This window comes from Zosterops lateralis (assembly GCF_965231275.1).
Source record: "Zosterops lateralis genome assembly, chromosome: 12".
Classification (NCBI taxonomy): domain Eukaryota; kingdom Metazoa; phylum Chordata; class Aves; order Passeriformes; family Zosteropidae; genus Zosterops; species Zosterops lateralis.
Genome location: NC_139772.1, coordinates 19187649 through 19203450, shown reverse-complemented (window position 1 = coordinate 19203450; position 15802 = coordinate 19187649). Strand labels below are relative to the sequence as shown.

General features: G+C 38.0%; 1 protein-coding gene across 1 annotated transcript in view; it reads left to right on the top strand.

Annotated features, from left to right (window-relative positions):
* Nucleotides 1-15802, top strand: part of LOC310914140 (transcription initiation factor TFIID subunit 4-like) — a 146029-nt gene that overhangs the window by 15790 nt on the left and 114437 nt on the right. Inside the window, exons 3-7 of the mRNA XM_083870074.1 lie at nucleotides 2562-2690; nucleotides 3716-3943; nucleotides 4805-4927; nucleotides 6574-6663; nucleotides 8469-8726. Of these exons, the coding sequence (XP_083726200.1) occupies nucleotides 2562-2690; nucleotides 3716-3943; nucleotides 4805-4927; nucleotides 6574-6663; nucleotides 8469-8726 (828 nt within the window). The remainder of the gene's footprint in view (nucleotides 1-2561; nucleotides 2691-3715; nucleotides 3944-4804; nucleotides 4928-6573; nucleotides 6664-8468; nucleotides 8727-15802) is intronic.

Genomic DNA, 15802 nt, shown 5'->3' with positions numbered 1-15802 from the left:
TTTAGGGAATGTAAAAATATCTGATTTATCTAAAATATAACAGTTAATGTTTGAAAATGTATTTTTTTCTAACTCGTCTGGTAATTTCAGAATTTAATAGCATCCTACCAAACCTCAGCAGCTTTTCCTTGAGGAACACTATAAATTATTTTAAATTCTTCCGTAGGAACTTGGCACATTGGGTTATGACTTTTTGTTAAAATAATGGTGATAATTTTTGTTTTCTTTTTGACATACTTCTCATGAGATTTGTTTACAAGTTTCCTTCCATAGAAAACACAGCTTTTTCTTTCTAAATAATTTTTATCAGTTCTCAAAGCATTCATGTTGGGAATCCTTCGAGTGTCTTCTGGCAACTTGTAGCTGTCACTTGAAGATCATTTCCATGATATTTAAGAATTTCTCCAGGCTAGTTCCTTGTTATGTTTCTCATCCCCTTATTTCATACTTACCTTTCTAACCCTTCTGAGTTTTGGAACCACGTTAGTAAACCATTCCATTCCATTTCCTTTGTTTGCAGTTCTCTGCTGGTGAGGGATTTCTTCATATCCAGTACATTAGTAGATTCTACTGCCATTTTCTAGCAAAGGCTTTTGTCACTATTGATTTTTAAAACCAAGGGTGAATTTAGTCTTCAAGTTTCACAGTTCGCTGCTGAAGTCTGGCATATTGGGATACATTCTTACTTGGGTATTATTAGTTGGATATTATAGTGAAAATTTATATTTTAATTCTGTGCAGTTTTATTTTCCAGTATGTTCTTGTGATGAATAACGGGCATTTATTAGCTGAGAAAAATCCTCTAGCTTGCAGCCTCGCTCTGTATTTGTGGATTTCTGGCTGCAGATCTTGCCTGGAATCAAATAGCTACCAGATCTGCCCCTGGTTATCTGCCTTTTTCCTAAATCCTCACTTTTGGAAGCCCAGACTGATAAGGGGGCAGATGCCACAGGCATCCTATGTTCTTGGGTTGAAAAGTGATTATAAGCAAGTGAACAAGATACACAATATTTATATTTTAAATGCAGCACTCATCAGGTAGATACAATTTCATTCAACCAGTATTTTAAAATACTTAGTAATTTTTATAATGAAGAACAGAGATGTAGGGTGTTAAAACAGAAAAAGCTTTTGTGGTCCTTCTCCCAAAAAACCCAGACGCTTCTGCCTCTTCATGAGGATTCTGTTTATTGTCTCTAGGCTATCTCAGGATGGAAGGCATCCCTAGTCAAGGTTTTAAAAATCTTGAAAGCTGTACAACCAAAAAAAGGGGTTTGTTCAGATGTCAGGTAGATTTATTTGATTTGTTTTCTTTCCTCCTTTTTTTCCCCAAGTACAGAAGATTGATATTCAGTAGATGATGTTGCTGGACTGATTTGTAAGGAATGCTTGGGGCTTTGAATGCCTGCCTGGGCTTCTGTTCCTTTTGGAGATATTTTAGAGTACACTAGATGTTCTTTGGAGAAGTATATTGTGTAGGTTTAATAGACAATGTAAGAACCTAAAATAAGCAGTTCTTTATGAAATATGAATTTTAGAGACATATGAATTAAAATTTAAATCAAAGAAAACTATTTCTATCTTGTGAGAAACAACATCAGCCATGATTTATTACTCTATCCACTTAGAAAATTTGTCTTTTTCAAGTGTGTGAATGCAAGTCTTAATAAATGAAATTTATAAGACACCAGTGTGTCCTCCATTTTTAGTAATGTGTGGTTCTCATTTTGTTGTAATTGCCATATTAGTCATCATAGTATGATGACTTTAGTTTATGATGGTATTTACGTTGCTGCAGAATTAAATAACTTCTCTGGAGACATTTTTTAATTCCTAAATCTTGTCCTTTTTTAAGATGGCAAGAGATTTCAGTTTTGCAATGAAAGACTTGTACATAAATCACAAAATAAGTAATATGTTTGCTAAATTTTCCTGAGGTGTAGATTGTACTAGTGACTGAAAGGCTGTAGGTCAGTTATTTTCCTTTGTCTGCACTTCACATTGCAGTTGCTGTCTGGGTACAGAGCCTGTGTTCTATGACAGAGGTTGTCCCAATGCTTATATTACATTTCTCTGCAAGTTAATTTCTATGTAATTCAACCTGAAATTATTTTAAGAATATTTTTCTGCTTTCTAAATTTGCTGTCCATATTAATTTTCATAAAGATAAAGCACTAGAACAGGCCCATAAATACCAAGAGGACCAATATGTGTTACTGGCAATGATAAACTCTAATATTGATGAATACTGACATATAAATATTACAACTGAATTAATGCATCAATGTAACATCCTTTTTTTGCAGGTCACATTTGTTTTTTCTAATCTTTTCCATATAGCTGTACAAGTAATAGCCTTTAGGGGAAATACTGCAAACCTGTCATTGAACATGAGAAAGCTAATTTTTCCAGTATTTGTGAGTGTATATTTAAAAGCATATTACTAGGTTCCAATTTTTTTTGCAGTATTAATAATGATTATTCATGTTATTAAAAAGCCTTGGAGATGAAGTTACTAAGGCAAAAAAAAAAAGTAAAATGCTCGTTTTTTCCTTTGCCAGCAGCCAACATCGGTGGCCACGTCCAGCGTTCGCCTGGGGCTCCCTGTGCCGGCCAAGGTGGTGCCGTCCACGGCGGCCACCAGCGCCACAGCCACGCTGCCAGCAGGGGCTGTGCTCACTCACACCACGGTCAGTGCTGGGGTCAGCCCCTGGGCTGCAGCCCCTAGGGGACAGCGCCTGGGTTGGGCTCTGCTGTCAGGACAAGGAAAGGGAGATTTAGGGCAGATACACGGTGGAAATTGTTCCCTGGGAGGGTGGGGAGGCCCTGGCAGAGGGTGCCCACAGAAGCTGTGGCTGCCCCTCTGTCCTGGTTTAGGGCAAATTTGGGAGGAAACCCCTGATTGGGATCCCTCTGGAATAGCAAACCCAAACAGCTCCTCCTCCAACTGGTCTGGGAGAAAATCTCCTTAGAGAAAAGTGGAAAAATCTATTTATTTAACAAAGTGCCCACAAGCATAAAAAACGAATAATATGAAACAATAAAACCTCTTGCTATTCTGAAGAGAGATGGCAAAATTGGGAAGGTCTGTGCTATGGGTTGCAGCTCAGCTCACTCAGTCCCTCATCAGTCCCTCTGGTGGGAGGGAAAATGCTGTCCTGCTGTCCTGAACCCCAGTGGGCCGCAGGTGTGAGCTCCTTGTGCTCTTCCAGGGTTTTGGTCCAGAGCAGGTTCAAACAGTTCCCAAGAAAAAGGAAAAAAAAAAAAAAAAAAACAAAAAAAAAACCAGTCCAGGGAACTTCTCTGCCTCAGCTACCTAAGCACAAGAGATCTGTGTCCCGCTGTCTGTCCATGCTGCAGACAAACACAGTCCAGGAGCAGAATGTGGAGGAGTGGGTGGAGTTTCTGCAAACAAACTCGGCACTTCTCTTTCCCCCCCTTTGCTCTCAGAACCAGTGTTAAAGGTGTAAAAATTAATATACAGCAGACAGAACAGAACAATTGGGGTTACAAGCATCAAAAAGTCACCTCAGGACACCCTGAATCCCTAGCAGTGTCCAAGGCTAGGTTGGACACTGGGGCTTGGAGCATACCTGGGACAGTGGAACTAGATGAGCTTTAAGTTCCTTTCCAACCCAAACTCTTCTATGATTTTATGATCTACTGTTTTTTTGAAAGTGAAAATTAATTCTTTTTTCAATGTAAATATTAATAGGTATCAGTAGCCACGACGAATGCTCAAAACTTGTTCAAGACAACAGTAGCAGCTGGAAGTTCAGCTCCTCAGCAGGCTGCAGTGGTCAGTGGTGGACAGAGCCAGGGCCCAGCCCAGCCCCAGGGGCAGCCCCGGCTGCCACTGCCCCCGCACACTGCGGCGCCGGTGCCAGCACAGCCCCTGGTCATCCCCAGCTCTCCTGTGCCTGGAACCACCGTTGTATCACAGGCAAGTGTGAAAATACTGGAAACATTGTTGTCTTGGTGCTTTAGGAACTCGATGTGTTCAGAAGCAGGAAGAGCTTTTTCTTCAGGCAAGCATGTATCCCCTGCTGGAACAAATACTTGACAATCACGAAAACCCTTCCCCTGGTTTCCCCTAAATGGGATACAAATTCTGAGAGGGAGGAAGAACACTTGTGGTCAGCTTTGCCCATACTGCTGTGTATGTGGCACTAGTGGAAGAACCATTCTGTTCCTGTAGCTGGAACAGTCAGGCCTTTGGTCTGTGGACTTCATGATTATCCTGTTGCTGGGCCTGAGAACTATGATTACCCTGAAGTGTGACGTTTCTGTTTCTTGGAGGAATTACACCATATAAAAATAACTGCTTGTTTTACTACTAATGAAAAGAAGGTTAGGTATGATGATGTTTGAAGACTTATTTCTAATTTGATTTTACTGCTGTAGCTGCTTTGTACAAAAACATACTGAATCAATAATTTAACAAATTAAGATAGCTTGGGGAACGTTTGTACATTGTCTGTCGGGCATCTCAATGGGGAATGCATCTCCAGCAAATTGTTGTGTTACTTCTCATATTTATTTGTACCAAAGCAGACTGTAAAATATAAAATATATTTCTTTCATCGATTTTTTTTGTTGTTATTTACAAGCTGTGATGTTCAGTTACCTAAAGAAGATAAGAAAGACTCATGTAACAAGCATTAATAGCAAAACATATTTCATATATGGTCTGTCTGAGTTGGAAAAATGTCATCATTTTCTTTATTTGTAGTGGTCAGAGCATGCATTGATTGTGATGGAAAAATTGCACAGAGCTGATACTTGTTTTCTTTGGCTTTTGCAGGAAATGCAAGAGAATGTGAAAAAATGTAAAAACTTTTTAGCTACCCTTATAAAACTTGCTTCTCATAATTCACCATCTCCAGAAACATCCCGCAATGTGAAAGCTCTGGTTCAAGATTTGTTGGTAAATATTTATTTACCTTTTATTTTGTCAGTTATCTGTTAAACTTCTTAAATTTCTTACTTATGGATGCTGAAAACTATTGCTTTGATCTTAATAGTTCTTTTGTCAGTAGTGAAAGGGGTTGAGCTTCATCAAAATGCAATATTCTGTACATTATATATATATAAAAAAATCTTTAAAGGGCAGAATTTCTCTTGGTTTTTGAAAGGGGAAATGCAGCAAAGTATTTAGTAGGCAGTTATCAAAGCCACTCTTGTTTTGATGAGTAATATTTTGGTTGTTTCTGTAGTAAAATCTGGGATTTTTCCTTGAGGATTTGTTAAGGTTTTTTTCTCTCCAAACCCTGTTCTCTGAAACAAGAAGCTCTTATTTTTGAAGCACAGAACAACTGTAGATACAATCCCTTCACAACGTGGTTTAGAGTTTTTAGGACTGAAGGAGAAGTGTTTTCCTGAGCTGCTGATTTTCAGCTGTTCTGCAGACAGATGCCCCTGCATGGAACCTCAGTGGCATTTCCAGGGACAAAGCCATGTTCCAGTCCTGGGGACCAGAAACAGGCTGGACTTGCTGCAGTCCCCAGTGCAACAGATGCTGCCGGGAATTGTGTAAATGAGCTGCAGACAGAGGTTACTGTGGAGCTGGGAAAAGAGTCAAGCTTCTTAAAAGAAATGTAATAAAGTCTATGAAAAACTTGGATTTAAAAGTAGTTGCTATACATTTCTTTGAATTCATTGCCAGAGAAATCTGTGTATTTTAAACAAGCCTAAGACTTTTCAAGTGTGAGCCATTTAACAGTCATATTCAATCATCCCAGTGAAAACTTGTTTTAACTTTTACTAACTTGAAAAGAGTAAATAAGTAAAGGTAACTACTTACAGTATTTTAAACAAAGTACTAACACACATATAGAATAAATATCTTTATTGAGGCTTGTTTTGGTTTGGTTTTTCTCTTGTTCTGTATCAGTCAGGAAGGCTAATTAATGTTTATTACAACCTGAACTTGTAACTAATGATACTTCAGAAGTATCATAAAATGCACCCAAGTTAGAATTCTCTTGAAGTACTACTAAATAAATGATTATGTATCTGATGGATTTATAAGTGTGTATTTTGTGAGTATACATACAAATTCATAGAGCAGAAGATTTTGTATATACTTATAAGCATGCTTTTTATGTATGGCCATGCTTTACATATGTAGTTTTATATATATGGATTCTACAAGTTAAATTCTACCATCAGAATTGGTTTTGGAATTATTACAAAGGCTGACAAATTTTATATTTGTAAGGTTATGTCAAGAACCTGTTGTTGCTGTTTTCTTTTAATTAAAAAAAAAAGAAGTCACTATGTAAATGTTAGCGAGAGAGTGCAGTCCCAAAAGAGACTTGAGTGTTTCTGGGGCCTCATTTTGTCTTAAATTGTGCATCCCCAAGGGAATTCTCTGAATTTTGAGTGGCGCGTTACATGTTTGAATTAGCGTTTGGCAGAAAGATCTTAAAGAGGAATTAGGGGACTAAGCTCTGAAAGTTTTTGATATGGCAGCTTATTTAGCTAGAGAAATACGTGTATTTAGTAGCTGGGAAGGAGGCAAAGAAACAGCTGAACTGAGATGTTCATGCTTTTTTTTTCTTCACCCTGAAGGATGCAAAGATTGATCCAGAAGAATTTACAGGCCGCCTTCAAACAGAACTCAAATCATCTCCTCAGCCATATCTTGTACCTTTCCTTAAGGTAATGTGAATATTGTTTGGATAAATTTATTTCAGTGCAAAATTTCATTACATTAAGTCTTAGAATGTCCTTTTTAAACAGTGTTATCTTCACTGGTCCAGAGCCGGACTTCTAAATGCTGCCCATTTCTGCCAAGGCTTTCCTGCTGAAGTCCTGTACAGGCTCCACCTGTGTCAGACCAGGCAGGTGCTGCTCCCACAGCCTGGGACAGTGCTGAGAAATAGGGGAGAGGGAGACCTGGTGTGTTTGGGACCTTGGCTGAGTTTTACAATAATGTACTTGTCATCCAGAGCTGATCTGGAGTTCACAGCTCGAGTAGCCTTGATCTAGAATGTTGCAGTAATTAGATTGGTGTTGTTGTTGTTGTTGTTGTTGTTGTTGTTGTTGTTTTGTGGTTTTTTTTGTGTTTTTTTTAAGGCAGTTACTCCCTAGTTTAGAAATCCATTGGCTATTCTGTAGTGATCCTTTATTTTTAGAATAAATACACTTTTCTTTGGTAGTAGGTAATTTTTTGTCAAGAAGAAAAACATTCACATTTCAAAGAGTCCCAAGTTATTTTTACAGAATGCTTCAAGTAATTTAATGAGCTGTTTCCATACCGTTTTCCTAATCTATGTTTGGGTCATTGATAACTTTCAATCCACATGTAGCAATGATTATGAAAAAGTGAACCGGATAAAGTGTTGATTAGATGATTCTGCTTCTAATCTGGAACTAATCAGCAGTAGAATTTCTGATGTGATACCAAATAGATTTATTGTGGTGTCCTAAGTTAGTATATGTGGGGGTAAATTTAACTTTTAATTGATTCTGTAAATTAGCTACAATAACTTCCATGTGCAGCATTATATACGAACATAAAAAACATGTTTAAGCCCCAACAAAACCACAAATATGATTTAAAAGTATTTTTGGTCTAGTTCAAAACTCTTTTTAGGGCAGATTTTCCCTCTCTTCTCTCCCTGAAACTTTTCTTCAGAACTTCTGCTCCTGTTTTTTCAAGTTAATAATAACTCTTGTTGGTGGCATTCACTGCAGTTACTTCTAGCATCATGATAAGTTTTGATTTATTTCCTTTCTTTGAAGTCATTTCTGGGCAACAGCCATTAAGTTTTTAAATCAATAGTAGAAGTTTAGAAAGAGCTACAGCTCTTTCTTTTTAGCTTGGGCTAAACACTGTTGCATTGTACAGCTGCCTGGGGGAGCACTTCAAAAGAACACTTCTGCCACTTAAAAAGTAAGAAGTTTGTTCATGAAGGTACAGTAAGGCCTTTTAGAAGTATGTTTTCCTTGAAATGGTAGGAACGTGGAGCTCACAAAAGTATACTTTTCCAATCTACTCACAATACATTACTTCAGAAATAATACAATAAACAGCTGCTTCTGTAGGGCACCGAGAGTGAAATCATCTGGTTCTAGGTACTGGAGGTGTGTTAGGAGGAGTAAATTGATGCAGCTTGCTGGGAACAGGGTTGTTCCATGGTTCTACCTTTTCTGCTTGCATTTCTTGCCCCCTAAGCTGCAAGTTCCAGATAGTCTTGAGAAGAAGAGTGTTACATTTTTCTGGTACAGTGGAATGAAGAGCATGTGAAAATCTACTGGGTTGCTAAATCCAAATTGAAAGCTTATTAAAAATTGAACTTTCTTTTACAAAATATATCCAATCTTGGTTCTGTTTGATGAACAGGCAGTTAGTAAAATTGGAAATAAAGATACATTCTTTTAATTATGTTTACAGCAAATTTCAAAATGCTTTTTATCAGTCTGCCAAGTTTGATATTTCATAAACTTTCTTCTGTTTTTAGAAAAGTCTACCTGCACTGAGACAATCTTTACTGAATAGTCAACATTTGGTTTTGCAAGGACAGCCGTCTCAGCAGTGTCTCCAACAGACCAAGCTCTCACAAGTGATACCTCAGTCTGCCTCGGGAAGCATCTCCTCTGTTGTCACGACACAGACAATAGGAATAAGGCAACCAAACAACATTTGCACAGTCTCTGTATCAAATACAGTGCAGCCTCCTCAGGTTAAGGTGGTACAGTCAAATCAGAATTCTCAACTGGTAGGTACTGTAGTAAAAGAGGATTTCTTCATTAACTGTATGGCAGTTTTCAGTGTCACTTTCACTGCAGCTTGTTTGGGAAAATTCTTTGTTGTTTGTGTCATATTCTGTGATATGTGGTAGTACCTCATTTTCTGTCATTTCACATGTATGCTCAACCATTGCTTCAGATAAGATTATTAACATAAATTTAAGGAATTCCACGCTCGGTCTTTTTGTCTGCAATAGAGTGGTTGTTGTATGAGCACAGTGGAATTTGATGGAATTACAAATGTAGAGCAGAATGCTTTCTAAGATATACAGGCGAGAGTATAATGATGTTGAGTATGTCATTAGGTATGCTGCTTTGCTTTAAAATTAAAATTAACTCTCTCATTTTAAACTCTTCTGCACACAGTTAGAAAATCTTGTGGGAGAATAGCTGTGCTGTACCAGGATGTTTTGTTTAGCAATAATGCCATTCTCTGTTACTCACTGAAGTGTATCTTGTGCCTGGTGGAGTATTAAGTGCTTAGATTCATTAATTTCAAAGGCACTATCAGTAAGACAGCTGTACAGGTAATCACTGAGAGACTTTATCCTGCTGTTACACAGGATCTTGTGTGTGTGTTTGCACTTGTAGTTAAAAGGTGTTAAGGATTTTTACAAGGCCTTGAGTACATACAGGCATTACTACCTTTTGTGGGAGTTTTCTTGTCTGTGGTTTCTGTGTATGTGTGAATAAAGTACTTCACTTAGGTTTCAAAATCATACAGAGAGGTTCCAGAACATGTTTGAAGTTGGTAAAAAATTATATTATCAAGATTGAGAAATGCAAATGGGATAATGTAAACGCTTACAATGATCTTGAGTTTATAGGCTCTATAAAGCATATAAATAATTTGTAAGGTGTGTGGAGAGAGAATATTTCTTTTGCTTTAAATTAAAAGTAGCAGTGCACAGTCTGAAAATACCCAAGCTGTGTCTTGAACCTTACAAACACTTTGTAGTGGTTAAATTATTAACTTTAAAATAAAATAAATATAATTTAATAATCCTTTAGGGAGCATAGTTTTAATGTCTAAGAACAGCTTGAATGGCAAGATTTCTGACTCTGGCAGTTGTAATATACACAAGGCAGGTGGGTGTTTTTCACCTTCACTCAGCTGCTTCAATGCAAGTCCAACCATTTGCATTCTTTATTTTTCTGAGATGGCTTCTCCCCACTCTGTCTGGATTGTTGTCTGGATTAATTAGAAGTGTTTCACACGCTTTCTGTGACATCTCTTTGATTTGTCCATGTTTCCTGACTGAATGGACAATAGCTTTGGCTCTTCTAGGCAGAAGAGCAGAAACTGGTGATAATTACAGGCAGTAGGTGGAAAAATTACTCCAGGTCCCAGGTTAGGCAAATTTCCGCCTGCAGCTGACAGATGGCATACAGGTGGAAATGTCCATGGCCAATGAGTGTGGCCTTGTCTCATTGCACAATCTAAGGCTATCCTACTGCCACGTAACATGGCTTTTCCCAATGCTGTGCAGCCCACCTTAAGTGCTCCAGTGCCCACTAGGCAGGTTTCACCCCACCTTTTGAGAAACACACGTGTAGGACAAAAATGGGTAAGACCACAGGAATTCTTACTCTTATGATTATAGTTCTGGTGGAGTATCTTCTGCTTGGGATGAAGCCAAATTTCTGAGAGAGGCACATTCTACCTGTCTCATGTCAATGGATACTCTAAGCAAGCAGTTGTGTTAACCCGAGTAGAGATTAACAATGTGGAGAGCTTTCCTGACATACCTGTGTCATAGGAGGAGCTGAAAACTGCTCAAGTAACATTGTGGACATTGATGTGATGAGCAAGATAATTGGTTTTCTGTCTGTAGGGAGTCACAGGTCTAGGGCTGGATTTTCTTTTACTGGGTACAAGAAATGACCACTACATTTTCAAAAGGTCACAAACTACACAAAGCAAAACTATGGTTAATGCTGTTTCTTTTCTGGAAAATATATATAAAAATATATATCATAGGGAGAAGACATTAAAAATCATAGTTTATTTGCTTTAGAGTGCAACTGTCTTTTCTTATTTCCTTTAAATTTATCAGTCATTAGTTAATAGAATCGAACATTACATTAACCAGGCATTTAATGACCCTCAGAGTAGTTCTATACAGACAAAAGCAACATCAGACATCAAGAGTTACTGCATCAGAAATTCTTAGCACAGCAACCATCAGCTCAGGTGCCAAGCAGACATCACAGCAGCAGCTCCATATCACCCTAGTAATTGCTGATAAGTATTGATGTTTTTGTAGTGACAGTGATCATGCTGTCACAGTTCCCATGCCCCCCAAAATCAGAGCACAGAGCTGCTGGCCATCTTGCCTTGGACTTGTCCGGAAGAGGAAGACTGCAGCTGGCTTGCCTCAGGGTAGCCAGCACTGATGGAAGAACTGGCTGAGCTCCAGGTTTTCCAAGCCTGAAGCTCATTGGAGAGAGTTCCAGCTGGCTTTGCAAACTGTCCAGCTGCAGAAGGGCAAGCTTGTTTTAGAATATAGATATTTTCATACCAGCCAGTTTGCAATAGTCCAGTTTCCCTTAAAACATGAAGGGTCTGTTAGCTGCTCCTTGCTTTGTCTTTTTCTCAAAGGTGTCAGCTGTGGTTGTCCTTTCTCCAGTTACACTGAGGTACCTTGCAAAATGAAAATCATGTGTACATTGTCAGCGTGCAGCATAGCTTCGCAAAGGCTTTGAAATGTACAGTGTTAGTGGAGATGAAACAGGAGACTTAATCTGTTTTGTAAAGTACTGGAATCTGTTCCAAACTATGAAAAACAATACTTTATAAAGCTAGATAGTGCTACTTCTACATGCAGAACAGGGGAACAATCTTAGGCTAATATTTTATTGATGAGACACTAATGAGATAAGCCAGCAATCAATTTTTTAAATTGTTCAAAGTGCAATGTTCAAAGTTTGTCTAAATTGCCATTCTTAGAGTCCATGTGCTCTGTGTTGCCTTGTATGTGCAGACATTGCCTGTCTTTTTTGGGCATTGCAGCAGGTAAAATCTGTATGAATAAGAGATGTTCTTTATTACACATGGTGAGGTTACTGATGGGTAGTGGAGGTGGATTAGCACCTTATGTATTGTGTTGGCACCGACTGCATCATAAGGAGAAAGTACTCCTGGAGGTTAAAGCCAAGGATAAAACCTGAGTGATAAAAAAAACCAGTAAGAAAATCAGTGATCCATCTTAATTAAAACAAATTTAATTATATACAAAGCTGTATAAAGATTCATGTAGGTCTAGGATTAGGAGGGATGTATGGAAATAGATCTGCACCGTTACTGCTGCACTAACTGGGCACACTGTCCAGAGGGTGGGCTCTGCCATATTCTAAGTTACATTAGAACAGGATTTGCTCAAACATTTACTGACACTCTCCCTGCACTGTCACAGTGGTTAGAGTCTCTCAGAGTTGAGCTGTAGTAATGGAATTTGGAAACAAGATACAGCAGCAGAATAAGAATTCTGTTATATGGGGATGTTCTGCTTGGCTTTTTAATTCTCCACTGAAGCTTTTCTGGCATCACTTTTCTGTTCATGAATGAATGTAATTTGTACACATTTTAGTGAAATTTTAGGAAATCATTTTCCTTTTGTCTTGTCTGCAAGGCAGTTTAGAAATGGAAGAGCAATAGATGGCTGTTTGGATAAAAGGAGTATATTCTATTAATTAACTAATAAAGATCTAGCCACTGATGTGGAATTTGGTGTGCAGTAACATTTAAATAAAAATGGCTGTTGAGCAGTAGATATCTGGGATCCATTAACAGGAACAAAGCCTATACTTGACAAATTGTATGCCTATTTGAAACACAGCCTAGTGGTTTTCTGAGTTGTTATCATGGACTTTATTTTTTGTGGGCGGTGCCTTAGTATAAGGAGAATATTGTCACTGATTGCTGTTTGGAAACCAATAGGAAAAGGCCAGGCTTGAAAGCAACGATTAAAAGAAAACCTTAAGAGAACTGAACACACATAACTTGGTCAAACACTGATTATAAGGGAGAATAAAAGGGAGAATCCATTATTTGGAACAGACCAAGATGGTACAAATACAAATAACAGGATATAATTAAAGGAAGTAGGATTTAGGTAGGCTATAAGGCAAAATATTCTTAAAGTAAGAGAGAATATTAGATGGTAGATCAGGCTCCCAAAAACAGTAATGAAAAAGCCATAATTGAAAACATTTAAAAGTAGACCATTTGACCATTGTAGAAAGAATTGTACAATAAATTGAGGAGCAGGTGGGACAAGTGATGATCTTCTGGCTTCTGTTTTATTTTTCTTCATTTCTTTGTTGGAAACCTATGCTCAATGGAATAATACTGTTGTCATATTAACATTAAAATTTATGTGCTGAGTTTTTAAATAGTCTTTTTATTTGGGCAGAAAAATAATTGCTTATGCAGATTTTGTGGCACCATTGAAAATCTATAGCTGCTACTGCAGTATGGTGAGCAATGGTATTTATGAATTCTAGACCTATAAAAGCATGAACATTGTAAGTTACTGCTGCCAGATTACATGATAGCTGAGGTTTGATATGACATTTATCTTCAGGAGTGAGTAGACTGATAAATCACAAGTGGCATAGCCACAAGTGAGTTAGCAAGTGTTTACTCATGAGTGAAGATAAATGTCATATCAGACCACAGCCATTCTATATGTTTAAGTGTGCCTTGTTTCTTCCTTCCACAATATTTTTTTAAACTTAATTGAGAGAAAAAAATGCATAGTAAAGGATATATTTTTCAAATTTATTTTTGTTTTTCATTCTTTGTAGAAACTCTTGCTTACTGTATATTTGTCTTTATTGTGGTACTTGATAGGTTTAAGCTTTTGGATCAGATGCTTTTGTTGCAAAGGGTGAATTGAGCAAGCTGGTTTTGCAGCCCTTGTCAAGTAAAAAGGAGGCAAGTAAAGGTTGGAACCTTGTGCATCTGCACTGGTCCAGGAGATTTGCAAAATCCTTGCCCTCAGAAACTTTAGCAATGAGTTCTAATCTTATGTCCTAAAGGAAATTTCCTTTCAATGGTTTCTAGGTAGTGGCTCTTACTTAATTTTGTCTCTCTATACAGGCATGAAAAAGACTGATAACTTCTGTTCTCTTTCTGCTTCTGTATGTTTGATGTGCTTTGGCTGGATTCTTTCTCAGTCTGTATTTGTTGGTTTTGTTGATTATTGGTCTGTGTTCATGTCTGTAATGCGTTCTCTCTCCTATAATAACTTACATAGTAGAAGATGTTATGGAATACCATCACCTTTTGGCTTGAGATTAGGTCTAGAGAGAACCATTACTTTATTCTCACAGAGTTACCAAATCTATGCTTTTTGAAGAAAACCCTTAGGAAAAAAAAAGTATTTCAGCTGTGACCTCTTTGTTATTCTGGTTATCAGTAGTGTGATTGTTGTTTATCCTTTTTGGTCTTCATGAACCTGCTGCTGCCTTATGGAAGCACCTTTGTAAAACCAACCTTTTTTTCACCTGTGAAAATAGTCCTTTAGCAAAGGGCAGAGCAGCATCTGCGGTGTTCAGGAGGTGAGAGGAGGAACTGGCCTGGCAGAGCAGACAAATGGTCAATCAAAGTGAGTGTGAATAGTGGAGAGAGATGACAAGGGGAGAAGTGCAAAGATAAATAAAAAGAGAGGGAGAATACTTTCTAGTGTGAGAAATATACATCTTATTTTGCAGAAAAATGTTGTTTTATAGAACAAAAATGTAGGTAACGGTTCATGCATTGCACTTGGAGAAGCAATGCCATGACTTTGCAGCTTTAGTGTGTTCCTTGAAGAGCTCCAAAGTGCAGCAGTCTAGGACATGATTCTTCATTTTTAGATAAATTGAAGAGGAATAACTGGTATATGACAGTACTTGCTCTCTCAACACTGCCTTGATCGTAGTTTTATTTGGTAATTTTGCCATTTTCCAAACTCTATCAAATCCAGGCAATGGCTAAATCACATTCTGTCTTTTTATTTTCTGTGCCTTTGTTGTTCTGTTGTGCTTGCTGTCTTCAGAGGCACACATAATTAAAATGTTTCACTTTTTAGTGGAGGTGGAATGATGAACAGTTTCTGTAAGCTCTGAAGACTTTTGTATTCTATCTTCTTACCTTTTGTGACTCAGCACTTTAATAAAATCCATGATGATGTGTTTATGGACAGTGGTGAAAGGTTAGAAAGGACTCCTGGAGGTGTCTTTTGCAGCCTCCTGCTCACACATTGGGATGTCTCCCATGTGACCAGTCATGTTTTGAGTGTCTTCAAAAAGAAATGACACAGCCTCTTGGGACAGCCTGTTCAGAGCTTGCCCACCCTCATGGTATTTTTTTTTTCCTATATCACATTGGAATCTCCCATATTGCAGCTTCTGCCTTTTGTGTTCCATCCTTCTGCTCTGCACATCTGAGGGAGTCTGACACTGTCTCCTCTACATCTTCCCAAGGGTGGCTGCAGCAGCACCAAGATCTCCCCTTTTCTGAAGGCTGGAGTAATGTCCCCCATAACCTCAGTGTCTTAAAACTTCTCTATCTGCTCTCTGTCTGGGTCAGTGCTTGTGAACTGATCAGTGGCATTCAGCTTTGATTCAGAATATGGATAAGTAATGTGACATGAGGTTCACTTGTTGTGTGTGTTTTTAGTCTGTGAGAAATAGGAAATCATTTAAGTTGATCATCTCCCAGACCAGCTTGCTAGTGCACTCGTTCATTGTCTACAGCTTTCAGGTCAAGCTAAGGACTTAATAGTAATGTTTATGATGTTGGAAAAACAGGCAAGAAGATTACAGCAGTTTGAATTATCTTAATTGATGGAGTGTGGCTTAGATAGTTACAAATTTTAATGCAGGATTCTCTGATTCATTGATTTTTACTGTGTCCCTAGTTTGCCTGCAAAGAAGTTACATACTCTGTTTCAGAAACAAATTGCTGATGTTAATTTCATAATGACTTCCAGATCTGAAGATTGAATCTGTGTTGAAATATTTCTTAAAAACTCCAGTATAGAAGCTGGGATTTAGT